Source organism: Rana temporaria, assembly GCF_905171775.1.
Source record: "Rana temporaria chromosome 9 unlocalized genomic scaffold, aRanTem1.1 chr9c, whole genome shotgun sequence".
NCBI classification, from domain to species: Eukaryota; Metazoa; Chordata; class Amphibia; order Anura; family Ranidae; genus Rana; species Rana temporaria.
In genome coordinates, this window is record NW_024404479.1 from 207,148 (window position 1) to 230,149 (window position 23,002).

Consider the following 23,002-nt stretch of genomic DNA (forward strand, 5'->3'; position numbering starts at 1 on the left):
GCCTGTGCAGAGAGCAGAGCTGTGGGAGGGGCCCAGCAGGCTCCACCTACTACAGGAGGAGTCCTGAGACAAGAACAGTCCCCCTGTACTAGGAGAAAGAGCAGAGTCGTGGAAGGGGCCCAGCAGACTCCACCTACTACAGGAGGAGTCGTAAGACAAGAACAGCCCCCCTGTACTAAAAGAAAGAGCCAAGCTGTGGGAGGGGCCCAGCAGGCTCCACCTACTACAGGAGGAGGACTGAGAGACGAACAGTTACCCTGTACAAGAAGAAAGAGCAGAGCTGTGGGAGGGGCCCAGAAGGCTCCACCTACTACAGGAGGAGTCCTGAGACAAGAACAGTCCCCCTGTACAAGGAAAAGAGCCGAGCTGTGGGAGGGGCCCAGCAGGCTCCACCTACTACAGGAGGAGGATGAGACGAACAGTTCCCCTGTACAAGAAGAAAGAGCAGAGCTGTGGGAGGGGCCCAGAAGGCTCCACCTACTACAGGAGGAGTCCTGAGACAAGAACAGTCCCCCTGTACTAGGAGACAGAGCAGAGTTGTGGGAGGGGCCAGCAGGCTCCACCTACTATAGGAGGAGTCCTGAGACAAGAACAGTCCCCCTGTACAAGGAAAAGAGCCGAGCTGTGGGAGGGGCCCAGCAGGCTCCACCTACTACAGAAGGAGGCCTTGAGAGAAGAACAGTCCCCCCTGTACAAGGAGAAAGAGCCGAGCTGTGGGAGGGGCCCAGCAGGCTCCACCTACTACAGGAGGAGTCCTGAGACAAGAACAGTCCCCCTGTACAAGGAGAAAGAGCAGAGTCGTGGGAGGGGCCCGGCAGGCTCCACCTACTACAGGAGGAGGCCTTGAGAGAAGAACAGTCCCCCTGTACAAGGAGAAAGAGCCGAGCTGTGGGAGGGGCCCAGCAGGCTCCACCTACTACAGGAGGAGGCCTCAAGAGAAGAACAGTCCCCCTGTACAAGGAGAAAGAGCCGAGCTGTGGGAGGGGCCCATCAGGCTCCACCTACTACAGGAGGAGTCCTGAGAGACAAACAGTCCCCCTGTACAAGGAGAAAGAGCCTAGCTGTGGGAGGGGCCCAGCAGGCTCCACCCTCTACAGACTGCCTGCAGAAAACTACAGGAGGGGGTGGAGACAAGACCAATCCCCCTGCACAAGGAGAGAGAGCAAGCAAAGCTGTGGGAAGGGCTCAGCAGGCTCCACCTACTACAGGAGGAGGCGGAGACAAGGCCAGCCCCCCTGCACAAGGTAGAGAGAGCAGAGCAGTGGGAAGGGCCCAGCAGGCTCCACCTACTACAGGAGGGGGCGGAGACAAGACCAATCCCCCTGTACAAGGTAGAGAGAGCAGAGCTGTGGGAAGGGCCCAGCAGGCTTCACCTACTACAGGAGGGGGCGGAGACAAGACCAATCCCCCTGTACAAGGAGAGAGAGCAGAGTTGTGGGAGGGTCCCAGCAGGCTCCACCTACTACAGGAGGAGGCGGAGACAAGGCCAGCCCCCCTGCACAAGGTAGAGAGAGTAATGCTGTGGGAAGGGCCCAGCAGGCTCCACCTACTACAGGAGGGGGCGGAGACAAGACCAGTCCCCCTGTACAAGGAGAGAGAGCAGAGTTGTGGGAGGGTCCCAGCAGGCTCCACCTACTACAGGAGGGGGCGGAGACAAGACCAGTCCCCCTGTACAAGGAGAGAGAGCAGCAGTGGGCGGTCTTTATTACAGGAAGTCTCACGGATCTGGGAGAAGATTCCAGAAGAAGTCACATGACTGATGGATTTTTTATCCCGCAGTTCAGATTTAAGCCTGATGAAGTGAAAACAGAGCCAATTATAATTGGGGTAATGACCTCACACGTGGACTGATGATGTCATTTTCAGTGCTTTGCAATTCATAACGGGGTAGATTCAGGTAGGGGCGCGCAATGATACGGCGGCGCAGCGTATCGTATTTACGCTACACCGCCGTAACTTACAGGAGCAAGTGCTGTATTCACAAAGCACTTGCTCCGTAAGTCGCGGCGGCGTAGCGTAAATGGGGCCGGCGTAAGCGCGCCTAATTCAAATGTGGAAGGGGGGGGGTGTTTTATGTAAATGTTTGATGACCTGACGTGATTGATGGCATGCGCCGTCCGTGTACATATCACAGTGTGCATTGCTTCCAAGTACGGCGCAACGACGTATTGGTTTCGACGTGAACGTAAATTACGTCCAGCCCCATTCGCGAACGACTTACGCAAACGATATAAAAAAATCAAATTTCGACGCGGGAACGACGTCCATACTTAACATTGCGTGCGCCTCCTAATAGCAGAAACAACCTTACGCCGAAAAAGCCTTAACGCAAACGACGTAAATAAATTGCGCCGGGCGCAATCGGCGTGTCTAGTTAATTTGCATAATCTACGCCGACAACAACGGAAGCGCCCCTGGCGGCCAGCGTAAGAATGCACCCTAAGATACGACGGCGTAATAGAATTATGCCAGTCGTATTGTAGGCAAATGTCGGCGTATCTAGCTTTCTGAATACAGAAAGTAGATACGCCGGCGCAGCTTAGCAATTACGCTGCGTATCTATGGATACGCCGGGGTAATTGCTCTCTGAATCTACCCCAACGTTGTTTTTCCTTATCGCAGATAAGAGGGCATAAAGCGGCTGTTACAGGTTTCTTGTTGTTTTGTCTCCCCCTGGTGGTCAGAAGTCAGACTTCTTTTTAGGCCTCGTACACGCAAGGACCTGACTCTCCGCCGCGACTTTGAACCCGACATTCCGGCGCGACTTCATCTTCTTAACAGAAGTCGATTCAAGTCGTATTGAAGTCGGGGGCCGAATGTAGCGCGGGAACATTTTTCTAAAGTCGGAGAGACTCAGCTCAGCTCCTATTAGAACGGTTCTATTGGTAAGAAAATCTGTGCGCCACGGTTGGACCTACTCGAGGGTAGGACCAAATCAAATCATAATTTACAATCAAAAAATGTAAATATATATACAGCTGCTCCCCAAAATCAGGTGACTGAAGCAATATGGAACATGTGAGGGAGGGGGCGCTATGTCTAACAAATAAGTAAACATATATAAACATAAATAAACATAGTGATAAATGAATAGTAGTCCATAAATGAAAACTTCCAAATAGTGCTGGTGAAAATAAAATAAAAATTATTATAAGTGGTCCAAAAATATTAGTGTATGAAAAATTGTTGAAACTCTATATGAATAACAAGTGTTCACAAAAGTCCATAGAAAATAATAGATCCTTAAAGTGAGATCTGTGCCTGAAGAAAAACAGTTGAAGCCTCCACCGATAGAATAACATTCACCCGACGTGAATAAATAGATTGGCTCCTTACCAACTTGAGTGGACCCTTTCTTAAAAAGAGGTCAAATCAGCTTTGTTACACAATAGTAACCATGGAATGAGCAGGTGAAGACTGAATAGGCAAGGACATCCCGATCAACAGTAAGACAGATGGCAGATCTCACATCCCATCCAAAATACAAAAGAAAGATCGCAATAGTATATTATCCTTTTATTTAAAAAGTAATAAAAATGACAGGACAGCCAAATGGCCTCTTACTTGGTAAAGTGCCAAAGTCCCGGCACTGAGGCTACTGCGCGTGTATCGATTGTATCGAATGTGGCAAAGAGCGGGTCCGCGTGTGTATCTGTAGGTGGCGTGCGTTCCAGCTCTCCCAACAGGACCCGGAAGTAGCGTGCGTCAGCGTAACCAGTATGCGCCTCGACGTACGTTTCGATGTGAAATCGTCATCAGGAAGCGTCACTGGTCACATTCCAACCACTTAGATTCGTCCCAGGGCTATTTAGACCCTTTCGATGCGTGACCAGTGACGCTTCCTGATGACGATTTCACATCGAAACGTACGTCGAGGCGCATACTGGTTACGCTGACGCACGCTACTTCCGGGTCCTGTTGGGAGAGCTGGAACGCACGCCACCTACAGATACACACGCGGACCCGCTCTTTGCCACATTCGATACAATCGATACACGCGCAGTAGCCTCAGTGCCGGGACTTTGGCACTTTACCAAGTAAGAGGCTATTTGGCTGTCCTGTCATTTTTATTACTTTTTAAATAAAAGGATAATATACTATTGCGATCTTTCTTTTGTATTTTGGATGGGATGTGAGATCTGCCATCTGTCTTACTGTTGATCGGGATGTCCTTGCCTATTCAGTCTTCACCTGCTCATTCCATGGTTACTATTGTGTAACAAAGCTGATTTGACCTCTTTTTAAGAAAGGGTCCACTCAAGTTGGTAAGGAGCCAATCTATTTATTCACGTCGGGTGAATGTTATTCTATCGGTGGAGGCTTCAACTGTTTTTCTTCAGGCACAGATCTCACTTTAAGGATCTATTATTTTCTATGGACTTTTGTGAACACTTGTTATTCATATAGAGTTTCAACAATTTTTCATACACTAATATTTTTGGACCACTTATAATAATTTTTATTTTATTTTCACCAGCACTATTTGGAAGTTTTCATTTATGGACTACTATTCATTTATCACTATGTTTATTTATGTTTATATATGTTTACTTATTTGTTAGACATAGCGCCCCCTCCCTCACATGTTCCATATTGCTTCAGTCACCTGATTTTGGGGAGCAGCTGTATATATATTTACATTTTTTGATTGTAAATTATGATTTGATTTGGTCCTACCCTCGAGTAGGTCCAACCGTGGCGCACAGATTTTCTTACCAATTCTTGAGTTATTTGATAGTTTTTTAAATTATTTAATAGCTTCTATCTTGCTGACATGGATGTGTTTAATTTTATGCAAGGACGTCAAATTAATCTAGAAGAAATCTTCCAAGAAAAATTAAGTCCTAATCTAGACTTGGAAAAAAGCTTCAAACAGCTTCAATACCATCTAGAAAAACAAATACGGTCTTGGTGGGACATTGCATTATTTGAGTTATATATTCAAAAAAATCTCACTCCCAGAAGCCTTAGATGGGACGTCCATCCCAATGATGGGATGGATGACCTATCATTGCTAGACGACTGGTTTCAATTTTTTAACGCCTGTGAACAAAAGTTGATGCAACTAATGATCAGGAGGCGGAAATCCAAGAATGTGCTATTGGAAGCTAATATAGCGGATCTAAAAGAACTTATGAAGCCGCATATGAGCAGCCAAGAATATTTGGACAAGTCCAAAACACTTCAGGTGCATTTATTTGTCCAAGTATGATAGTGAAATCAAACAAAAGAAATTAAAGAAATACCAGAGGGATATCTTAGACTATGAAGAGCAAAAAGTTTATAAGTGGCAAATCAATTCTGAGCAAATTCAACAAAAACCCCCATCTACGGAAAGAGAAAGAGAAGTGCGTAATGTGGTCACTCAAGCCAATAGTAAAATTACTACTAAAAATATTGGTACTCCTAAGAAAAATAAAACACCATCTAAACCCAAGGGTTCACAACAAGGAATTAAAAATCTTCCCCCCTACAGCTGTGAGAGTGAATATCCACCCTCCCAAAATTATTATTCAGCCCCTTATGGAGTACCTATGTATAATAGATTTGCTCCGTTGGACAACAGACCTATGGATGGTAATTATTATTACCAGAATGCAGGTCCTAATTATTATGCCCCTCGACCCCCTAGGGGACACTTTAGGGGTAACTATAGGGGTCGCTCAGTACAACATCAAAATACTTCCCAATCGGGGGGGGGAATGGAGGGGATGGAAAGAACCCTACAAGATTCCGACCCCTATACCATACCAACCTCCAAACAAAGTAGAAAGAGAGGCAAAAGAGGGGGAACCGGAAAGAAAAAGACCACGGGACGACTAGCAGAGGGGATCTTCAATCTTGCTGGCATCGACTTCTCCAAAGAGGAATTGGAAGTCCTTTCCAGAGGGATGAAATATGCCCCAGATAAATATATAGACAAATTTGATTTATTTGTAGATATAGAAAAATACATAAGAAAACTTAATATAAAAAAACATTTCTCACAACAAACTCCCTATACTCCGTCGGTGGATAATACAGGTTTTGTACATAGTAATCTAAAAAATAATTCTACATTTAATCCGAAAAAAGGAACCCACCATCATGTGGAAGTTTTTAAAAGAATGGTACAAGAAGAAGTAAAAACCCTAAAGCCACAATTCAAAAGGACCAATAAACTGATTAGGGAAGGTATCAAGCAATTAGAAAAAAATAAGGACATAGTAGTTAGAACTGCGGACAAAGGTGGGGGGGTAGTAGTTTTGACGAAAGCCAACTACTACAATGAAGTCCAACGGCTTCTAAATGATAGAGACACTTATTTACCATTATCTGGTGACCCATTGTTGAAACTCAAAGAGGAATTATCAACCTGGGTTGAAAAAGGAGTCAGTTTATCCATACTTACCACTAAAGAAGCCCTTTACCTTATACCCAAAGCACCACGAACACCAGTACTCTATATTCTGCCAAAGATACACAAAAATAAGACCCATCCTCCAGGCCGACCCATTGTAAGTGGGATCGGTGCACTTTACTCTAGAGTGGGGGAGTATCTCGATCTATTCCTTCAGCCACTAGTAGTTAAAGGCCGATCCTACCTTAAAGATAGCAGAGAGCTCATAAACTCTCTGTCTACTATTACAGTTAACCAAGAAACATGGATGGTGACAGTTGACATTGAGTCACTGTACACTAACATCAAACAATCTGATGCCATCACAGCGGTATCATTGGCCCTAGAAGGAAATTCCATACTCCCAGCCACTCAGGTTCATTACCTAGTTGAAGGTTTACAGTTAGCCATGGGCAATAATTATTTTTGGGCCATGGAGAAATACTACAAACAAATAAAAGGGGTCTCGATGGGGGCTCGTTATGCCCCTAGTGTGGCGAATTTAGTTCTAATGAAATGGGAAGAAGAAACCATATATAAAGATAACAATGTATCACTATTGTATTATAAACGATACATAGACGACATTATATTGTTATGGGAGGGTTCAATTACATCACTTGATATCTTTTTGCTTGATATGAACGACAATTCTTATGGCCTTAGATTCACAGCTGAGTCAAGCCTTACGAATGTCAACTACCTAGATCTTACATTAGTGAAAAAGGGGAATTTTATTAGTACCAAAACGTACTTTAAAACCACCGATCGAAATGGATACGTCCCATTATCCAGCTGTCACCATCCTCAGTGGTTGAGAACCATACCTAAGGGTCAGTTTATGAGGCTTCGGCGCAATTGCGACCAACTTTCAGATTTTGAGATCCAGGCTGAATTGCTTAGTGAAAAGTTCTCGGAAAAGGGGTATGATAAAAACCAATTATCAATTGTTAAACACCAGGTATCGGAGATGGATAGAGAATCTTTACTGATTTCCAAACCTAAGAAAGCCTTTCAGAGTGATCTTCCATTTATATCAGGGTTCCATCGTGATTATAAAAATGTAGAAAAAGTTTTTAAGAAACATTGGCCTATTTTATTAAAAGACAACGATTTGGCCAAAATTTTACCTGCCAATCCTAGATTTATTTACAGGAGAGCTCCAGGTCTTCGTAATATTATATGTCCTAATGTTCCAGACCCTCCCAAAAAACCTCTCACTTTTCTTGATAGTCCCGTTTTTTTCTACTGCACGAGGTGCAGATCATGTAAAATCACTAATAGACATGGTAAGAAGAAATTAAAATTCAAATCCAATGTAAGCCAACAAGAATTCACCATAAAACCTTTGATTACCTGTCACTCGAGATACGTGACCTACGTTCTCGAGTGTCCCTGTTCATTACAATATGTAGGTAGAACTACCAGGGAATTAAAAATCAGGATCAATGAACACGTGGCAAACATTATTAAAGGATTTCCCAATCATAGTGTATCCCGACATTTTGATGAATGCCACGGCAGAGATCCCAGCCTGCTTGTTTTCTATGGTATTGATAGGATTTCCACACATTGGAGAGGGACAAACCTCACCCAAGAAGTTTCCCAGAATGAAACCAAATGGTTGCATTGTTTACAAACAATGCAGCCATTGGGTTTAAACATCGAATTAGATCTCAACTGCTTTCTCAGTAATGAATAATATGATCTATTGGCATTGAGTTTCTATGTATTTGTTGTTGTATCATGCACAGTACCAGTATACATGTTCTTAAAAAACATTTTTTACAACTACTGTTTTTAAAAGGTATTTTTTAATCACATATTTTATCATGGGTTTACCATAATGTAACATAGACATTTATCCGTTTATGATACAGAAAGAAAATGACTCTTTCCTTTTTAATATTGTTATCATTTATCACAGAGTATCTTAGTGTCATCGTACTCTGTTTGTTTAATAAAGTTTTTATGTTTGAGCTTGAGACCGGAACTGAGGCTACGATTGGTCCCATTCCAACCACTTAGATTCGTCCCAGGGCTATTTAGACCCTTTTGATGCGTGACCAGTGACGCTTCCTGATGACGATTTCACATCGAAACGTACGTCGAGGCGCATACTGGTTACGCTGACGCACGCTACTTCCGGGTCCTGTTGGGAGAGCTGGAACGCACGCCACCTACAGATACACACGCGGACCCGCTCTTTGCCACATTCGATACAATCGATACACGCGCAGTAGCCTCAGTGCCGGGACTTTGGCACTTTACCAAGTAAGAGGCCATTTGGCTGTCCTGTCATTTTTATTACTTTTTAAATAAAAGGATAATATACTATTGCGATCTTTCTTTTGTATTTTGGATGGGATGTGAGATCTGCCATCTGTCTTACTGTTGATCGGGATGTCCTTGCCTATTCAGTCTTCACCTGCTCATTCCATGGTTACTATTGTGTAACAAAGCTGATTTGACCTCTTTTTAAGAAAGGGTCCACTCAAGTTGGTAAGGAGCCAATCTATTTATTCACGTCGGGTGAATGTTATTCTATCGGTGGAGGCTTCAACTGTTTTTCTTCAGGCACAGATCTCACTTTAAGGATCTATTATTTTCTATGGACTTTTGTGAACACTTGTTATTCATATAGAGTTTCAACAATTTTTCATACACTAATATTTTTGGACCACTTATAATAATTTTTATTTTATTTTCACCAGCACTATTTGGAAGTTTTCATTTATGGACTACTATTCATTTATCACTATGTTTATTTATGTTTATATATGTTTACTTATTTGTTAGACATAGCGCCCCCTCCCTCACATGTTCCAGAACGGTTCTATTGCCGCTAATGGGGCGCCACTTGTCATGCGACTTTGAACTCTCAAGCCGCGGCCGCGTGACCCGGGGCTCAGGGAAGGAATGAGTTACTTCCTCAGGACATGCAGCAGCTGTGTGTGCCGTATCACCTGTATTTACACAACCCCCCCTCGGCACCTCAAACCTTACCCCAGTGGTGGCGGGGATTGGGGGGCACATCGGGGATCGGCAGGCACACAGCTTTGGGGATCGGTCGGGCACACAGCATTGGGGATCAGCGGGCACACAGCATTGGGGATAGGTGGGCACACACAGCAGCATGGATCGGAGGCACACAGCATTGGGTATCAACAGGCACACACAGCGGCATGGATCGGCAGGCACACAACGGCGGGGCACATCGGGGATCAGCGGGCACACAGCATTGGGTATCAACAGGCACACACAGCGGCATGGATCAGCAGGCACACAGCATTGGGGATCGGCGGGCACACACAGCGGCATGGATCGGCAGGCACACATCGGTGGGGATTGGAGAGCACATTGGGGATCAGCGGGCACACAGCATTGGGGATCGGCGGGCACACACAGCGGCATGGATCGGAGGCACACAGCATAGGGGATCGGTGGGCACACACAGCGGCATGGATCAGTAGGCACACGGCGGCGGGGATTGGCAGGAACATCGGGGATCTGTGTGCGGGGATTGGGGCACATCGGGGATTGGCGGGCACACAGCATTGGGGATCGGCGGGCACACGCAGCGGCATGGATCGGCAGGCACACAACGGCCGGGCACATCGGGATCAGCGGGCACACAGCATTGGGGATCGGCGGGCACACACAGCGGCATGGATCAGAGGCACACAGCATAGGGGATTGGCGGGCATACACAGCGGCATGGATTGGTAGGCATGCAGCGGCGGGGATTGGCAGGAACATTGGGGATCTGTGTGCGGGATTGGGGGCACATCGGGGATTGGCGGGCACACAGCATTGGGAATCGGCAGGCACACACAGAGGCATGGATCGGCAGGCACACAACGGCAGGGATTGGCGGGGCACACAGCGACGGGGATTGGGGGGCACATCAGGGATCAGCGGGCACACAGCATTGGGGATCGGCAGGGAACACACACCGGCATGGATCGGCAGGCACACAGCATTGGGGATCGGTGGGCACACACAGCAGCATGGATCGGCAGGCACACGGCAGCAGGGATTGGTGGGCACACAGCATTGGGGATCAGTGGGCACACAGCAGCAGGGATCGTGGGCACATCATGCAGAGGATCAGGCTGTGGCGGGCATTTGGCGGCGTCTCTTGTGTCCTCTTCGTAGCTGAGATCACTGTGGCTTCCGCCGCGCGTCTCCTCCCCTCCTCCTAGGCATCCAATAGGATCCTTTCAGCCAATTGAATTACAGGTATAAGACCCGCTTCCCGATTGGCCGCGAGGAGGATCAGTGTTGCGACAGCGAATATTAATTTGCTTTCGCGACACAACTGGGTGGGCTTTGGACGCAATGCTCTGCGCCCCGAGCCCACCCTATTTTAAAGCCTATCAGAGCCTCTGGTTCTAATCAGGTGCTTCAAAAAACACCCCCCCGTCCATCCCCGCCATAGGAATGCATGCGCCCGGCGTCCTGAAAGGCGCCGGTTGGTCGATATTCCGAGCGCACACGTTCATGGCAAATATGGCTCATAAAATAGTTGGGTCCTGAAAAGGGTGGGTGCGTGGATAGGGAGGGCAGCGGTGGTGTTGGGGGGGGGGGGTGGCGCCACCATTGTATATATACAGTATACAGCGCTGGGGGGATGAGAACTTCCCATCCCCCTCAGCTGAGCCCCGCTCATCCATTCACAGGAAGCTTTGTACTCCAGTCATGTCCCCATGGGGCAATTCTCAGGGCGGGCTTCCTGATGGTGACACCAGTGGGCGTGTCTCTTCCTGTGCCCATGTGACTGAGAGACACCCTATAACAGGAAGTGCCTGGACAAGGAACTCCATGGCGGGATCACCGGGGATTGTTCTAATGAAAGCTACAGATTTGTTACATTGTTTCTTTATCACTGAATGTTTCTCCCCGCAGGCAGAGTTGTGACATCAGTAAGGCCGACGTGCGATACACCGCAGGGGACGAGATGGAGGTCAGACATTCCTTCACACAATTCATTCCAACCATCCGAAAGTCATCACATCCCATCTTTTGTACTAGTAGAGGCCCATGTACTAGTAGAGGCCCATGTACTAGGAGAGGCCCATGTACTTGTAGAGGCCCATGTACTACTAGAGTTCCATGTAGTAGTAGAGGCCCATGTATATAGTAGAGGCCCATGTACTTGTAGAGGCCCATGTAGTAGTAGAGGCCCATGTAGTAGTAGAGGTCCATGTATATAGTAGAGGCCCATGTAGTAGTAGAGGCCCATGTATATAGTAGAGGCCCATGTACTAGTAGAGGCCCATGTAGTAGTAGAGGCCCATGTACTAGTAGAGGTCTTTGTACTAGTAGAGGTCTTTGTACTAGTAGAGTTCCATGTAGTAGTAGAGGCCCATGTACTTGTAGAGGCCCATGTAGTAGTAGAGGCCCATGTAGTAGTAGAGGTCTATGTACTAGTAGAGGTCTTTGTAGTAGTAGAGGCCCATTTACTAGTAGAGGCCCATGTAGTAGTAGAGGCCCATGTACTTGTAGAGGCCCATGTAGTAGTAGAGGCCCATGTAGTAGTAGAGGCCCATGTATATAGTAGAGGCCCATGTACTAGTAGAGGCCCATGTAGTAGTAGAGGCCCATGTACTAGTAGAGGTCTTTGTACTAGTAGAGTTCCATGTAGTAGTAGAGGCCCATGTAGTAGTAGAGGTCTATGTACTAGTAGAGGTCTTTGTAGTAGTAGAGGCCCATTTACTAGTAGAGGTCTATGTACTAGTAGAGGTCCATGTAGTAGTAGAGGTCTATGTACTAGTAGAGGTCTTTGTAGTAGTAGAGGCCCATGTACTAGTAGAGGCCCATGTACTAGTAGAGGCCCATGTACTAGTAGAGGTCTATGTACTAGTAGAGGTCTTTGTAGTAGTAGAGGCCCATGTACTAGTAGAGGCCCATGTACTAGTAGAGGTCTATGTACTAGTAGAGGCCCATGTACTAGTAGAGGCCCATGTACTAGTAGAGGTCTATGTACTAGTAGAGGTCTTTGTAGTAGTAGAGGCCCATGTACTAGTAGAGGCCCATGTACTAGTAGAGGCCCATGTACTAGTAGAGGCCCATGTACTAGTAGAGGCCCATGTAGTAGTAGAGGCCCATGTACTAGTAGAGGTCTTTGTACTCGTAGAGGCCCATGTACTAGTAAAGGTATTTGTACTACTGGAGGCCCATGTAGTCGTAGAGGCCCATGTAGTAGTAGAGGTCTATGTACTAGTAGAGGCCCATGTACTAATAGAGGTCTTTGTACTAGTAGAGGTCTATGTACAAGTAGAGGTCTTTGTAGTAGTAGAGGTCTTTGTAGTAGTAGAGGCCCATGTACTAGTAGAGGCCCATGTACTAGTAGAGGTCTATGTACTAGTAGAGGTCCATGTAGTAGTAGAGGCCCATGTAGTAGTAGAGGCCCATGTAGTAGTAGAGGCCCATGTACTAGTAGAGGTCTTTGTACTCGTAGAGGTCCATGTACTAGTAGAGGCCCATGTACTAGTAGAGGCCCATGTAGTAGTAGATGTCCATGTACTAGTAGAGGTCCATGTAGTAGTAGAGGTCTATGTACAAGTAGAGGTCTTTGTAGTAGTAGAGGCCCATGTACTAGAAGAGGTAAGGGGTACTAGTAGAGGCACATGTAGTAGTAGAGGTCCATGTACTAGTAGAGGTCTATGTACTAGTAGAGGTCCATGTAGTAGTAGAGGCACATGTAGTAGTAGAGGTCTTTGCACTAGTAGAGGTCTTTGTAGTAGTAGAGGTCCATGTACTACAGGAGGCCCATGTACTAGTAGAGGTCCATGTACTAGTAGAGGTCTATGTACTAGTAGAGGTCCATGTAGTAGTAGAGGCACATGTAGTAGTAGAGGTCTTTGTACTAGTAGAGGCCCATGTACTAGTAGAGGTCCATGTAGTAGTAGAGGCACATGTAGTAGTAGAGGTCTTTGTACTAGTAGAGGTCCATGTAGTAGTAGAGGCACATGTAGTAGTAGAGGTCTTTGCACTAGTAGAGGTCTTTGTAGTAGTAGAGGTCCATGTACTACAGGAGGCCCATGTACTAGTAGAGGTCCATGTACTAGTAGAGGTCTATGTACTAGTAGAGGTCCATGTAGTAGTAGAGGCACATGTAGTAGTAGAGGTCTTTGCACTAGTAGAGGTCTTTGTAGTAGTAGAGGTCCATGTACTAGTAGAGGCCCATGTACTAGTAGAGGTCTATGTACTAGTAGAGGTCCATGTAGTAGTAGAGGCACATGTAGTAGTAGAGGTCTATGTACTAGTAGAGGCCCATGTAGTAGTAGAGGCCCATGTAGTAGTAGAGGTCTATGTACTAGTAGAGGTCCATGTACTAGTAGAGGTCCATGTAGTAGTAGAGGCCCATGTACTAGGAGAGGCCCATGTACTAGTAGAGGTCCATGTACTGCTGGAGGCCCACATACAAGTAGTGGTCCATGTACTAGTAGAGGCCCATGTAGTAGTAGTAGTAGTAGTAGAGGCCCATGTACTAGGAGAGGACCAGTAGTAGAGGACCAGTAGGAGAGGACCAGTAGTAGAGGACCAGTAGGAGAGGACCAGTAGTAGAGGACCAGTAGGAGAGGACCAGTAGGAGAGGACCAGTAGGAGAAGACCAGTAGTAGAAGACCAGTAGGAGAGGACCAGTAGGAGAGGACCAGTAGGAGAGGACCAGTAGTAGAAGACCAGTAGGAGAGGACCAGTAGTAGAGGACCAGTAGGAGAGGACCAGTAGTAGAAGACCAGTAGGAGAGGACCAGTAGTAGAGGACCAGTAGGAGAGGACCAGTAGTAGAGGACCAGTAGGAGAGGACCAGTAGTAGAAGACCAGTAGGAGAGGACCAGTAGTAGAAGACCAGTAGGAGAGGACCAGTAGTAGAAGACCAGTAGGAGAGGACCAGTAGTAGAGGACCAGTAGGAGAGGACCAGTAGAAGAAGACCAGTAGGAGAGGACCAGTAGTAGAAGACCAGTAGGAGAGGACCAGTAGGAGAGGACCAGTAGGAGAGGACCAGTAGGAGAGGACCAGTAGTAGAGGACCAGTAGGAGAGGACCAGTAGTAGAAGACCAGTAGGAGAGGACCAGTAGTAGAAGACCAGTAGGAGAGGACCAGTAGTAGAAGACCAGTAGGAGAGGACCAGTAGGAGAGGACCAGTAGTAGAAGACCAGTAGGAGAGGACCAGTAGTAGAGGACCAGTAGGAGAGGACCAGTAGTAGAAGACCAGTAGGAGAGGACCAGTAGTAGAAGACCAGTAGGAGAGGACCAGTAGTAGAAGACCAGTAGGAGAGGACCAGTAGTAGAGGACCAGTAGTAGAGGACCAGTAGTAGAGGACCAGTAGGAGAGGACCAGTAGTAGAAGACCAGTAGGAGAGGACCAGTAGTAGAGGACCAGTAGGAGAGGACCAGTAGAAGAAGACCAGTAGGAGAGGACCAGTAGTAGAAGACCAGTAGGAGAGGACCAGTAGAAGAAGACCAGTAGGAGAGGACCAGTAGTAGAAGACCAGTAGGAGAGGACCAGTAGGAGAGGACCAGTAGGAGAGGACCAGTAGGAGAGGACCAGTAGTAGAGGACCAGTAGGAGAGGACCAGTAGGAGAGGACCAGTAGTAGAAGACCAGTAGGAGAGGACCAGTAGTAGAGGACCAGTAGGAGAGGACCAGTAGTAGAAGACCAGTAGGAGAGGACCAGTCGTAGAAGACCAGTAGGAGAGGACCAGTAGTAGAAGACCAGTAGGAGAGGACCAGTAGGAGAGGACCAGTAGTAGAAGACCAGTAGGAGAGGACCAGTAGTAGAGGACCAGTAGGAGAGGACCAGTAGTAGAAGACCAGTAGGAGAGGACCAGTAGTAGAAGACCAGTAGGAGAGGACCAGTAGTAGAAGACCAGTAGGAGAGGACCAGTAGTAGAGGACCAGTAGTAGAGGACCAGTAGGAGAGGACCAGTAGTAGAAGACCAGTAGGAGAGGACCAGTAGTAGAGGACCAGTAGGAGAGGACCAGTAGGAGAGGACCAGTAGTAGAGGACCAGTAGGAGAGGACCAGTAGTAGAAGACCAGTAGGAGAGGACCAGTAGTAGAAGACCAGTAGGAGAGGACCAGTAGTAGAAGACCAGTAGGAGAGGACCAGTAGTAGAGGACCAGTAGTAGAGGACCAGTAGTAGAGGACCAGTAGGAGAGGACCAGTAGTAGAAGACCAGTAGGAGAGGACCAGTAGGAGAGGACCAGTAGTAGAGGACCAGTAGTAGAGGACCAGTAGGAGAGGACCAGTAGTAGAAGACCAGTAGGAGAGGACCAGTAGGAGAGGACCAGTAGTAGAGGACCAGTAGTAGAGGACCAGTAGTAGAGGACCAGTAGTAGAGGACCAGTAGGAGAAGACCAGTAGGAGAGGACCAGTAGGAGAAGACCAGTAGGAGAGGACCAGTAGTAGAGGACCAGTAGGAGAAGACCAGTAGGAGAGGACCAGTAGTAGAGGACCAGTAGTAGAGGACCAGTAGGAGAAGACCAGTAGGAGAGGACCAGTAGGAGAGGACCAGTAGGAGAGGACCAGTAGGAGAGGACCAGTAGGAGAGGACCAGTAGTAGAAGACCAGTAGGAGAGGACCAGTAGTAGAGGACCAGTAGGAGAGGACCAGTAGTAGAAGACCAGTAGGAGAGGACCAGTAGTAGAAGACCAGTAGGAGAGGACCAGTAGTAGAAGACCAGTAGGAGAGGACCAGTAGGAGAGGACCAGTAGTAGAAGACCAGTAGGAGAGGACCAGTAGTAGAGGACCAGTAGGAGAGGACCAGTAGTAGAAGACCAGTAGGAGAGGACCAGTAGTAGAAGACCAGTAGGAGAGGACCAGTAGTAGAAGACCAGTAGGAGAGGACCAGTAGTAGAGGACCAGTAGTAGAGGACCAGTAGTAGAGGACCAGTAGGAGAGGACCAGTAGTAGAAGACCAGTAGGAGAGGACCAGTAGTAGAGGACCAGTAGGAGAGGACCAGTAGAAGAAGACCAGTAGGAGAGGACCAGTAGTAGAAGACCAGTAGGAGAGGACCAGTAGAAGAAGACCAGTAGGAGAGGACCAGTAGTAGAAGACCAGTAGGAGAGGACCAGTAGGAGAGGACCAGTAGGAGAGGACCAGTAGTAGAGGACCAGTAGGAGAGGACCAGTAGGAGAGGACCAGTAGTAGAAGACCAGTAGGAGAGGACCAGTAGTAGAGGACCAGTAGGAGAGGACCAGTAGTAGAAGACCAGTAGGAGAGGACCAGTCGTAGAAGACCAGTAGGAGAGGACCAGTAGTAGAAGACCAGTAGGAGAGGACCAGTAGGAGAGGACCAGTAGTAGAAGACCAGTAGGAGAGGACCAGTAGTAGAGGACCAGTAGGAGAGGACCAGTAGTAGAAGACCAGTAGGAGAGGACCAGTAGTAGAAGACCAGTAGGAGAGGACCAGTAGTAGAAGACCAGTAGGAGAGGACCAGTAGTAGAGGACCAGTAGTAGAGGACCAGTAGGAGAGGACCAGTAGTAGAAGACCAGTAGGAGAGGACCAGTAGTAGAGGACCAGTAGGAGAGGACCAGTAGGAGAGGACCAGTAGTAGAGGACCAGTAGGAGAGGACCAGTAGTAGAAGACCAGTAGGAGAGGACCAGTAGTAGAAGACCAGTAGGAGAGGACCAGTAGTAGAAGACCAGTAGGAGAGGACCAGTAGTAGAGGACCAGTAGTAGAGGACCAGTAGTAGAGGACCAGTAGGAGAGGACCAGTAGTAGAAGACCAGTAGGAGAGGACCAGTAGGAGAGGACCAGTAGTAGAGGACCAGTAGTAGAGGACCAGTAGGAGAGGACCAGTAGTAGAAGACCAGTAGGAGAGGACCAGTAGGAGAGGACCAGTAGTAGAGGACCAGTAGTAGAGGACCAGTAGTAGAGGACCAGTAGTAGAGGACCAGTAGGAGAAGACCAGTAGGAGAGGACCAGTAGGAGAAGACCAGTAGGAGAGGACCAGTAGTAGAGGACCAGTAGGAGAAGACCAGTAGGAGAGGACCAGTAGGAGAGGACCAGTAGTAGAGGACCAGTAGGAGAAGACCAGTAGGAGAGGACCAGTAGGAGAGGACCAGTAGGAGAGGACCAGTAGGAGAGGACCAGTAGGAGAGGACCAGTAGTAGAAGACCAGTAGGAGAGGACCAGTAGTAGAAGACCAGTAGGAGAGGACCAGTAGTAGAAGACCAGTAGGAGAGGACCAGTAGGAGAGGACCAGTAGTAGAAGACCAGTAGGAGAGGACCAGTAGTAGAGGACCAGTAGGAGAGGACCAGTAGTAGAAGACCAGTAGGAGAGGACCAGTAGTAGAAGACCAGTAGGAGAGGACCAGTAGTAGAAGACCAGTAGGAGAGGACCAGTAGTAGAGGACCAGTAGTAGAGGACCAGTAGGAGAGGACCAGTAGGAGAGGACTCTCTGTAGTAACCCCCAGCTGTGCTGATCCCCCACTCAGTAGTAACCCCCCCGCTCTGCTGATCCCCCACTCAGTATTAACCCCCAGCACTGCTGATCCCCCACTCAGTGGTAACCCCCAGCTCTGCTGATCCCCCCACTCAGTAGTAACCCCCAGCTGTGCTGATCCCCCACTAAGTAGTAACCCCCAGCTCTGCTGATCCCCCCACTCAGTAGTAACCCCCAGCTCTGCTGATCCCCCCACTCAGTAGTAACCCCCAGCTCTGCTGATCCCCCCACTCAGTAGTAACCCCCAGCTCTGCTGATCCCCCCACTCAGTAGTAACCCCCCGCTCTGCTGATCCCCCACTCAGTAGTAACCCCCCGCTCTGCTGATCCCCCACTCAGTAGTAACCCCCAGCTCTGCTGATCCCCCACTCAGTACTAACCCCCAGCTGTGCTGATCCCCCACTCAGTAGTAACCCCCAGCTCTGCTGATCCCCCACTCAGTAGTAACCCCCAGCTCTGCTGATCCCCCACTCAGTAGTAACCCCCCGCTCTGCTGATCCCCCACTCAGTAGTAACCCCCAGCTCTGCTGATCCCCCTCTCAGTAGTAACCCCCAGCTGTGCTGATTGCCCACTCAGTAGTAACCCCCAGCTCTGCTGATCACCCACTCAGTAGTAACCCCCAGCTGTGCTGATCCCCCACTCAGTACTAACCCCCAGCTGTGCTGATCCCCCACTAAGTAGTAACCCCCAGCTCTGCTGATCCCCCACTCAGTACTAACCCCCAGCTTTGCTAACCCCCCACTCAGTAGTAACCCCCAGCTCTGCTGATCCCCCACTCAGTAGTAACCCCCAGCTGTGCTGATTGCCCACTCAGTAGTAACCCCCAGCTCTGCTGATCACCCACTCAGTAGTAACCCCCAGCTGTGCTGATCCCCCACTCAGTAGTAACCCCCAGCTCTGCTGATCCCCCACTCAGTAGTAACCCCCCGCTCTGCTGATCCCCCACTCAGTAGTAACCCCCAGCTATGCTGATCCCCCACTCAGTAGTAACCCCCAGCTGTGCTGATTGCCCACTCAGTAGTAACCCCCAGCTCTGCTGATCCCCCACTCAGTAGTAACCCCCAGATGTGCTGATCCCCCACTCAGTAGTAACCCCCAGCTGTGCTGATCCCCCACTAAGTAGTAACCCCCAGCTTTGCTAACCCCCCACTCAGTAGTAACCCCCAGCTCTGCTGATCCCCCCACTCAGTAGTAACCCCCAGCTCTGCTGATCCCCCACTCAGTAGTAACCCCCCGCTCTGCTGATCCCCCACTCAGTAGTAACCCCCAGCTCTGCTGATCCCCCACTCAGTACTAACCCCCAGCTGTGCTGATTGCCCACTCAGTAGTAACCCCCAGCTCTGCTGATCCCCCACTCAGTAGTAACCCCCAGCTCTGCTGATCCCCCACTCAGTAGTAACCCCCAGATGTGCTGATCCCCCACTCAGTAGTAACCCCCAGCTGTGCTGATCCCCCACTCAGTAGTAACCCCCAGCTCTACTGATCCCCCACTCAGTAGTAACCCCCAGCTCTGCTGATCCCTCACTCAGTAGTAACCCCCAGTTGTGCTGATCCCCCACTCAGTAGTAACCCCCAGCTCTGCTGATCCCCCACTCAGTAGTAACCCCCAGCTCTGCTGATCCCCCACTCAGTAGTAACCCCCAGCTGCGCTGATCCCCCACTCAGTAGTAACCCCCAGCTGTGCTGATCCCCCACTCAGTAGTAACCCCCAGCTGTGCTGATCCCCCACTCAGTAGTAACCCCCAGCTCTGCTGATCCCCCACTCAGTAGTAACCCCACGCTCTGCTGATCCCCCACTCAGTAGTAACCCCCAGCTCTGCTGATCCCCCACTCAGTAGTAACCCCCAGCTCTGCTGATCCCCCACTCAGTAGTAACCCCCAGCTCTGCTGATCCCCCACTCAGTAGTAACCCCCAGATGTGCTGATCCCCCACTCAGTAGTAACCCCCAGCTCTGCTGATCCCCCACTCAGTGGTAACCCCCAGCTGTGCTGATCCCCCACTCAGTAGTAACCCCCAGCTCTACTGATCCCCCACTCAGTAGTAACCCCCAGCTCTGCTGATCCCCCACTCAGTAGTAACCCCCAGCTGCGCTGATCCCCCACTCAGTAGTAACCCCCAGCTCTGCTGATCCCCCACTCAGTAGTAACCCCCAGCTCTGCTGATCCCCCACTCAGTAGTAACCCCCAGCTGTGCTGATCCCCCACTCAGTAGTAACCCCCAGCTCTGCTGATCCCCCACTCAGTAGTAACCCCCAGCTCTGCTGATCCCCCACTCAGTAGTAACCCCCAGCTCTGCTGATCCCCCACTCAGTAGTAACCCCCAGATGTGCTGATCCCCCACTCAGTAGTAACCCCCAGCTGTGCTGATCCCCCACTCAGTAGTAACCCCCAGCTCTACTGATCCCCCACTCAGTAGTAACCCCCAGCTCTGCTGATCCCCCACTCAGTAGTAACCCCCAGCTGCGCTGATCCCCCACTCAGTAGTAACCCCCAGCTCTGCTGATCCCCCACTCAGTAGTAACCCCCAGCTCTGCTGATCCCCCACTCAGTAGTAACCCCCAGCTGTGCTGATCCCCCACTCAGTAGTAACCCCCAGCTTTGCTAACCCCCCACTCAGTAGTAACCCCCAGCTTTGCTGATCCTCCATTCAGTAGTAACCCCCAGCTGCGCTGATCCCCCACTCAGTAGTAACCCCCAGCTGTGCTGATCCCCCACTCAGTAGTAACCCCCAGCTGCGCTGATCCCCCACTCAGTAGTAACCCCCGGCTCTGCTGATCCCCCACTCAGTAGTAACCCCCAGCTGTGCCGATCCCCCACTCAGTAGTAACCCCTAGCTCTACTGATCCCCCCACTCAGTAGTAACCCCCAGCTTTGCTGACCCCCACTCAGTAGTAACCCCCAGCTTTGCTAAACCCCCACTCAGTAGTAACCCCCAGCTTTGCTGATCCCCCACTCAGTAGTAACCCCCCGCTCTGCTGATTCCCCACTCAGTAGTAACCCCCAGCTCTGCTGATTCCCCACTCAGTAGTAACCCCCAGCTTTGCTGATCCCCCACTCTTTAGTAACCCCCAGCTGTGCTGATCCCCCACTCAGTAGTAACCCCAGCTCTGCTGATCCCCCACTCAGTAGTAACCCCCAGCTTTGCTGATCCCCGACTCAGTAGTAACCCCCAGCTGTGCTGATCCCTCACTCAGTAGTAACCCCCAACTCTGCTGATCCTCCATTCAGTAGTAACCCCCAGCTTTGCTGATCCCCCACTCAGTAGTAACACCCAGCTGTGCTGATCCCCCACTCAGTAGTAACCCCCAGCTCTGCTGATCCCCCACTCAGTAGTAACCCCTAGCTCTGCTGATCCCCCACTCAGTAGTAACCCCCAGCTGTGCTGATCCCCCACTCAGTAGTAACCCCCAGCTCTGCTGATCCCCCACTCAGTAGTAACCCCCAACTCTGCTGATCCTCCATTCAGTAGTAACCCCCAGCTCTGCTGAACCCCCACTCAGTAGTAACCCCCAGCTCTGCTGATCCCCCACTCAGTAGTAACCCCCAGCTCTGCTGATCCTCCATTCAGTAGTAACCCCCAGCTTTGCTGATCCCCCACTCAGTAGTAACACCCAGCTGTGCTGATCCCCCACTCAGTAGTAACCCCCAGCTCTGCTGATCCCCCACTCAGTAGTAACCCCTAGCTCTGCTGATCCCCCACTCAGTCGTAACCCCCAACTCTGCTGATCCTCCATTCAGTAGTAACCCCCAGCTCTGCTGAACCCCCACTCAGTAGTAACCCCCAGCTCTGCTGATCCCCCACTCAGTAGTAACCCCCAGCTCTGCTGATCCCCTGCAGGATGCATGTACAGATGCCCCCCCCCCCTAGTCAACCAGCAATTGAAAACTCCCTGACAGTGATATGTTTACAGTGTAAAATAGCTTCACATGCAGCACAGCGCTTTATTTATTCCTTGTCATGTATTTCTGAGTCACTTATTCCGTTGTTTTTATTATCAGGCCAAAGTGCTGCGGCTGCTGGCGACAGTGTACCTGGAATGGGACTGCAAACTGCACCAGGACAAGGCGCTGAACGCCGTCGCATTGGCCAATGAGGTAAATGCAAAAAACATACAAGTGATCGGATGAATGTCAACAATCATATTGTGTCACCACATGCCTCCGAGGGACCCAAATCTCCTCATTACATAGGCAGGTCCTGCTTCCTCCCCCCCCCCCCCACCTCTGGCCACATGCGGTATTGCATGCCATAGAAGTCAATGTGGAACAAATTATCTTCATTTCCATTGACTTCTATGGGGAAACTTGCTTTGATATGTGAGCAGTGGCGGCTGGTGCTCAAAATTGTTGGGGGGGGCGCAAACGTAAAAAAAATAAAAAAAATTGCAGCCTCACTGTGCCCATCAAACGCAGCCACTGTGCCATGCCATCAAATGCAGTCACTGTGCCATGCCGTCAAACGCAGTCACTGTGCCATCAATTGTCACCGCTGTGGCATGCCATCAAATGCAGTCACTGTGCCATGCCATCAAACGCAGCCACTGTGGCATCAATTGTCACCACTGTGCCATGCCATCAAATGCAGTCACTATGCCATCAATTCGCACCACTGTGCCATGCCATCAAACGCAGTCACTGTGCCATGCCATCAAACGCAGTCACTATGCCATGCCATCAAACGCAGTCACTATGCCATGCTATCAAACGCAGCCACTGTGCCATGCCATCAAACGCAGTCAGTGTGCCCTGCCATCAAACGCAGCTGTTGTGTATCATCAATTGTCACCACTGTGCCATGCCATCAAACGCAGCCACTGTGCCCCTCAATTGTCACCACTATGCCCCTCAATTGTCACCACTATGCCCCTCAATTGTCACCACTATGCCCCTCAATTGTCACCACTATGCCCCTCAATTGTCGCCACTGTGCCCTTTAATTGTCGCCACTGTCACTACTGTGCCCATTGATGGCACTGTGCCCTGTAAAATGCACCTACCTTAATCCTTCGACGTCCCTCGATGTCTTCTCCCGCCTTGGTGATGCTTCAGCCAATCAGGTTACCGATAACCAGAATCAGCGAACCTGATTGGCTGAGACGGCCGTCAGTCTTATCCAAGGAACGCACCCCCCGTACATTCCCTGGATCTGATAGGCACTTCCG

The 23,002-nt window shown here is 49.5% G+C and overlaps 1 protein-coding gene across 1 annotated transcript in view; it reads left to right on the plus strand.

Annotated features, from left to right (window-relative positions):
- The window catches only part of LOC120921911 (testis-expressed protein 11-like), a gene marked incomplete at its 3' end in the record, with an annotated part of 82,812 nt that extends 60,856 nt beyond the window's left edge, over positions 1-21,956 (plus strand). Inside the window, exons 9-10 of the mRNA XM_040334415.1 lie at positions 11,288-11,345; positions 21,840-21,956. Of these exons, the coding sequence (XP_040190349.1) occupies positions 11,288-11,345; positions 21,840-21,956 (175 nt within the window). The remainder of the gene's footprint in view (positions 1-11,287; positions 11,346-21,839) is intronic.
- Positions 21,957-23,002: the final 1,046 nt, after the last annotated feature.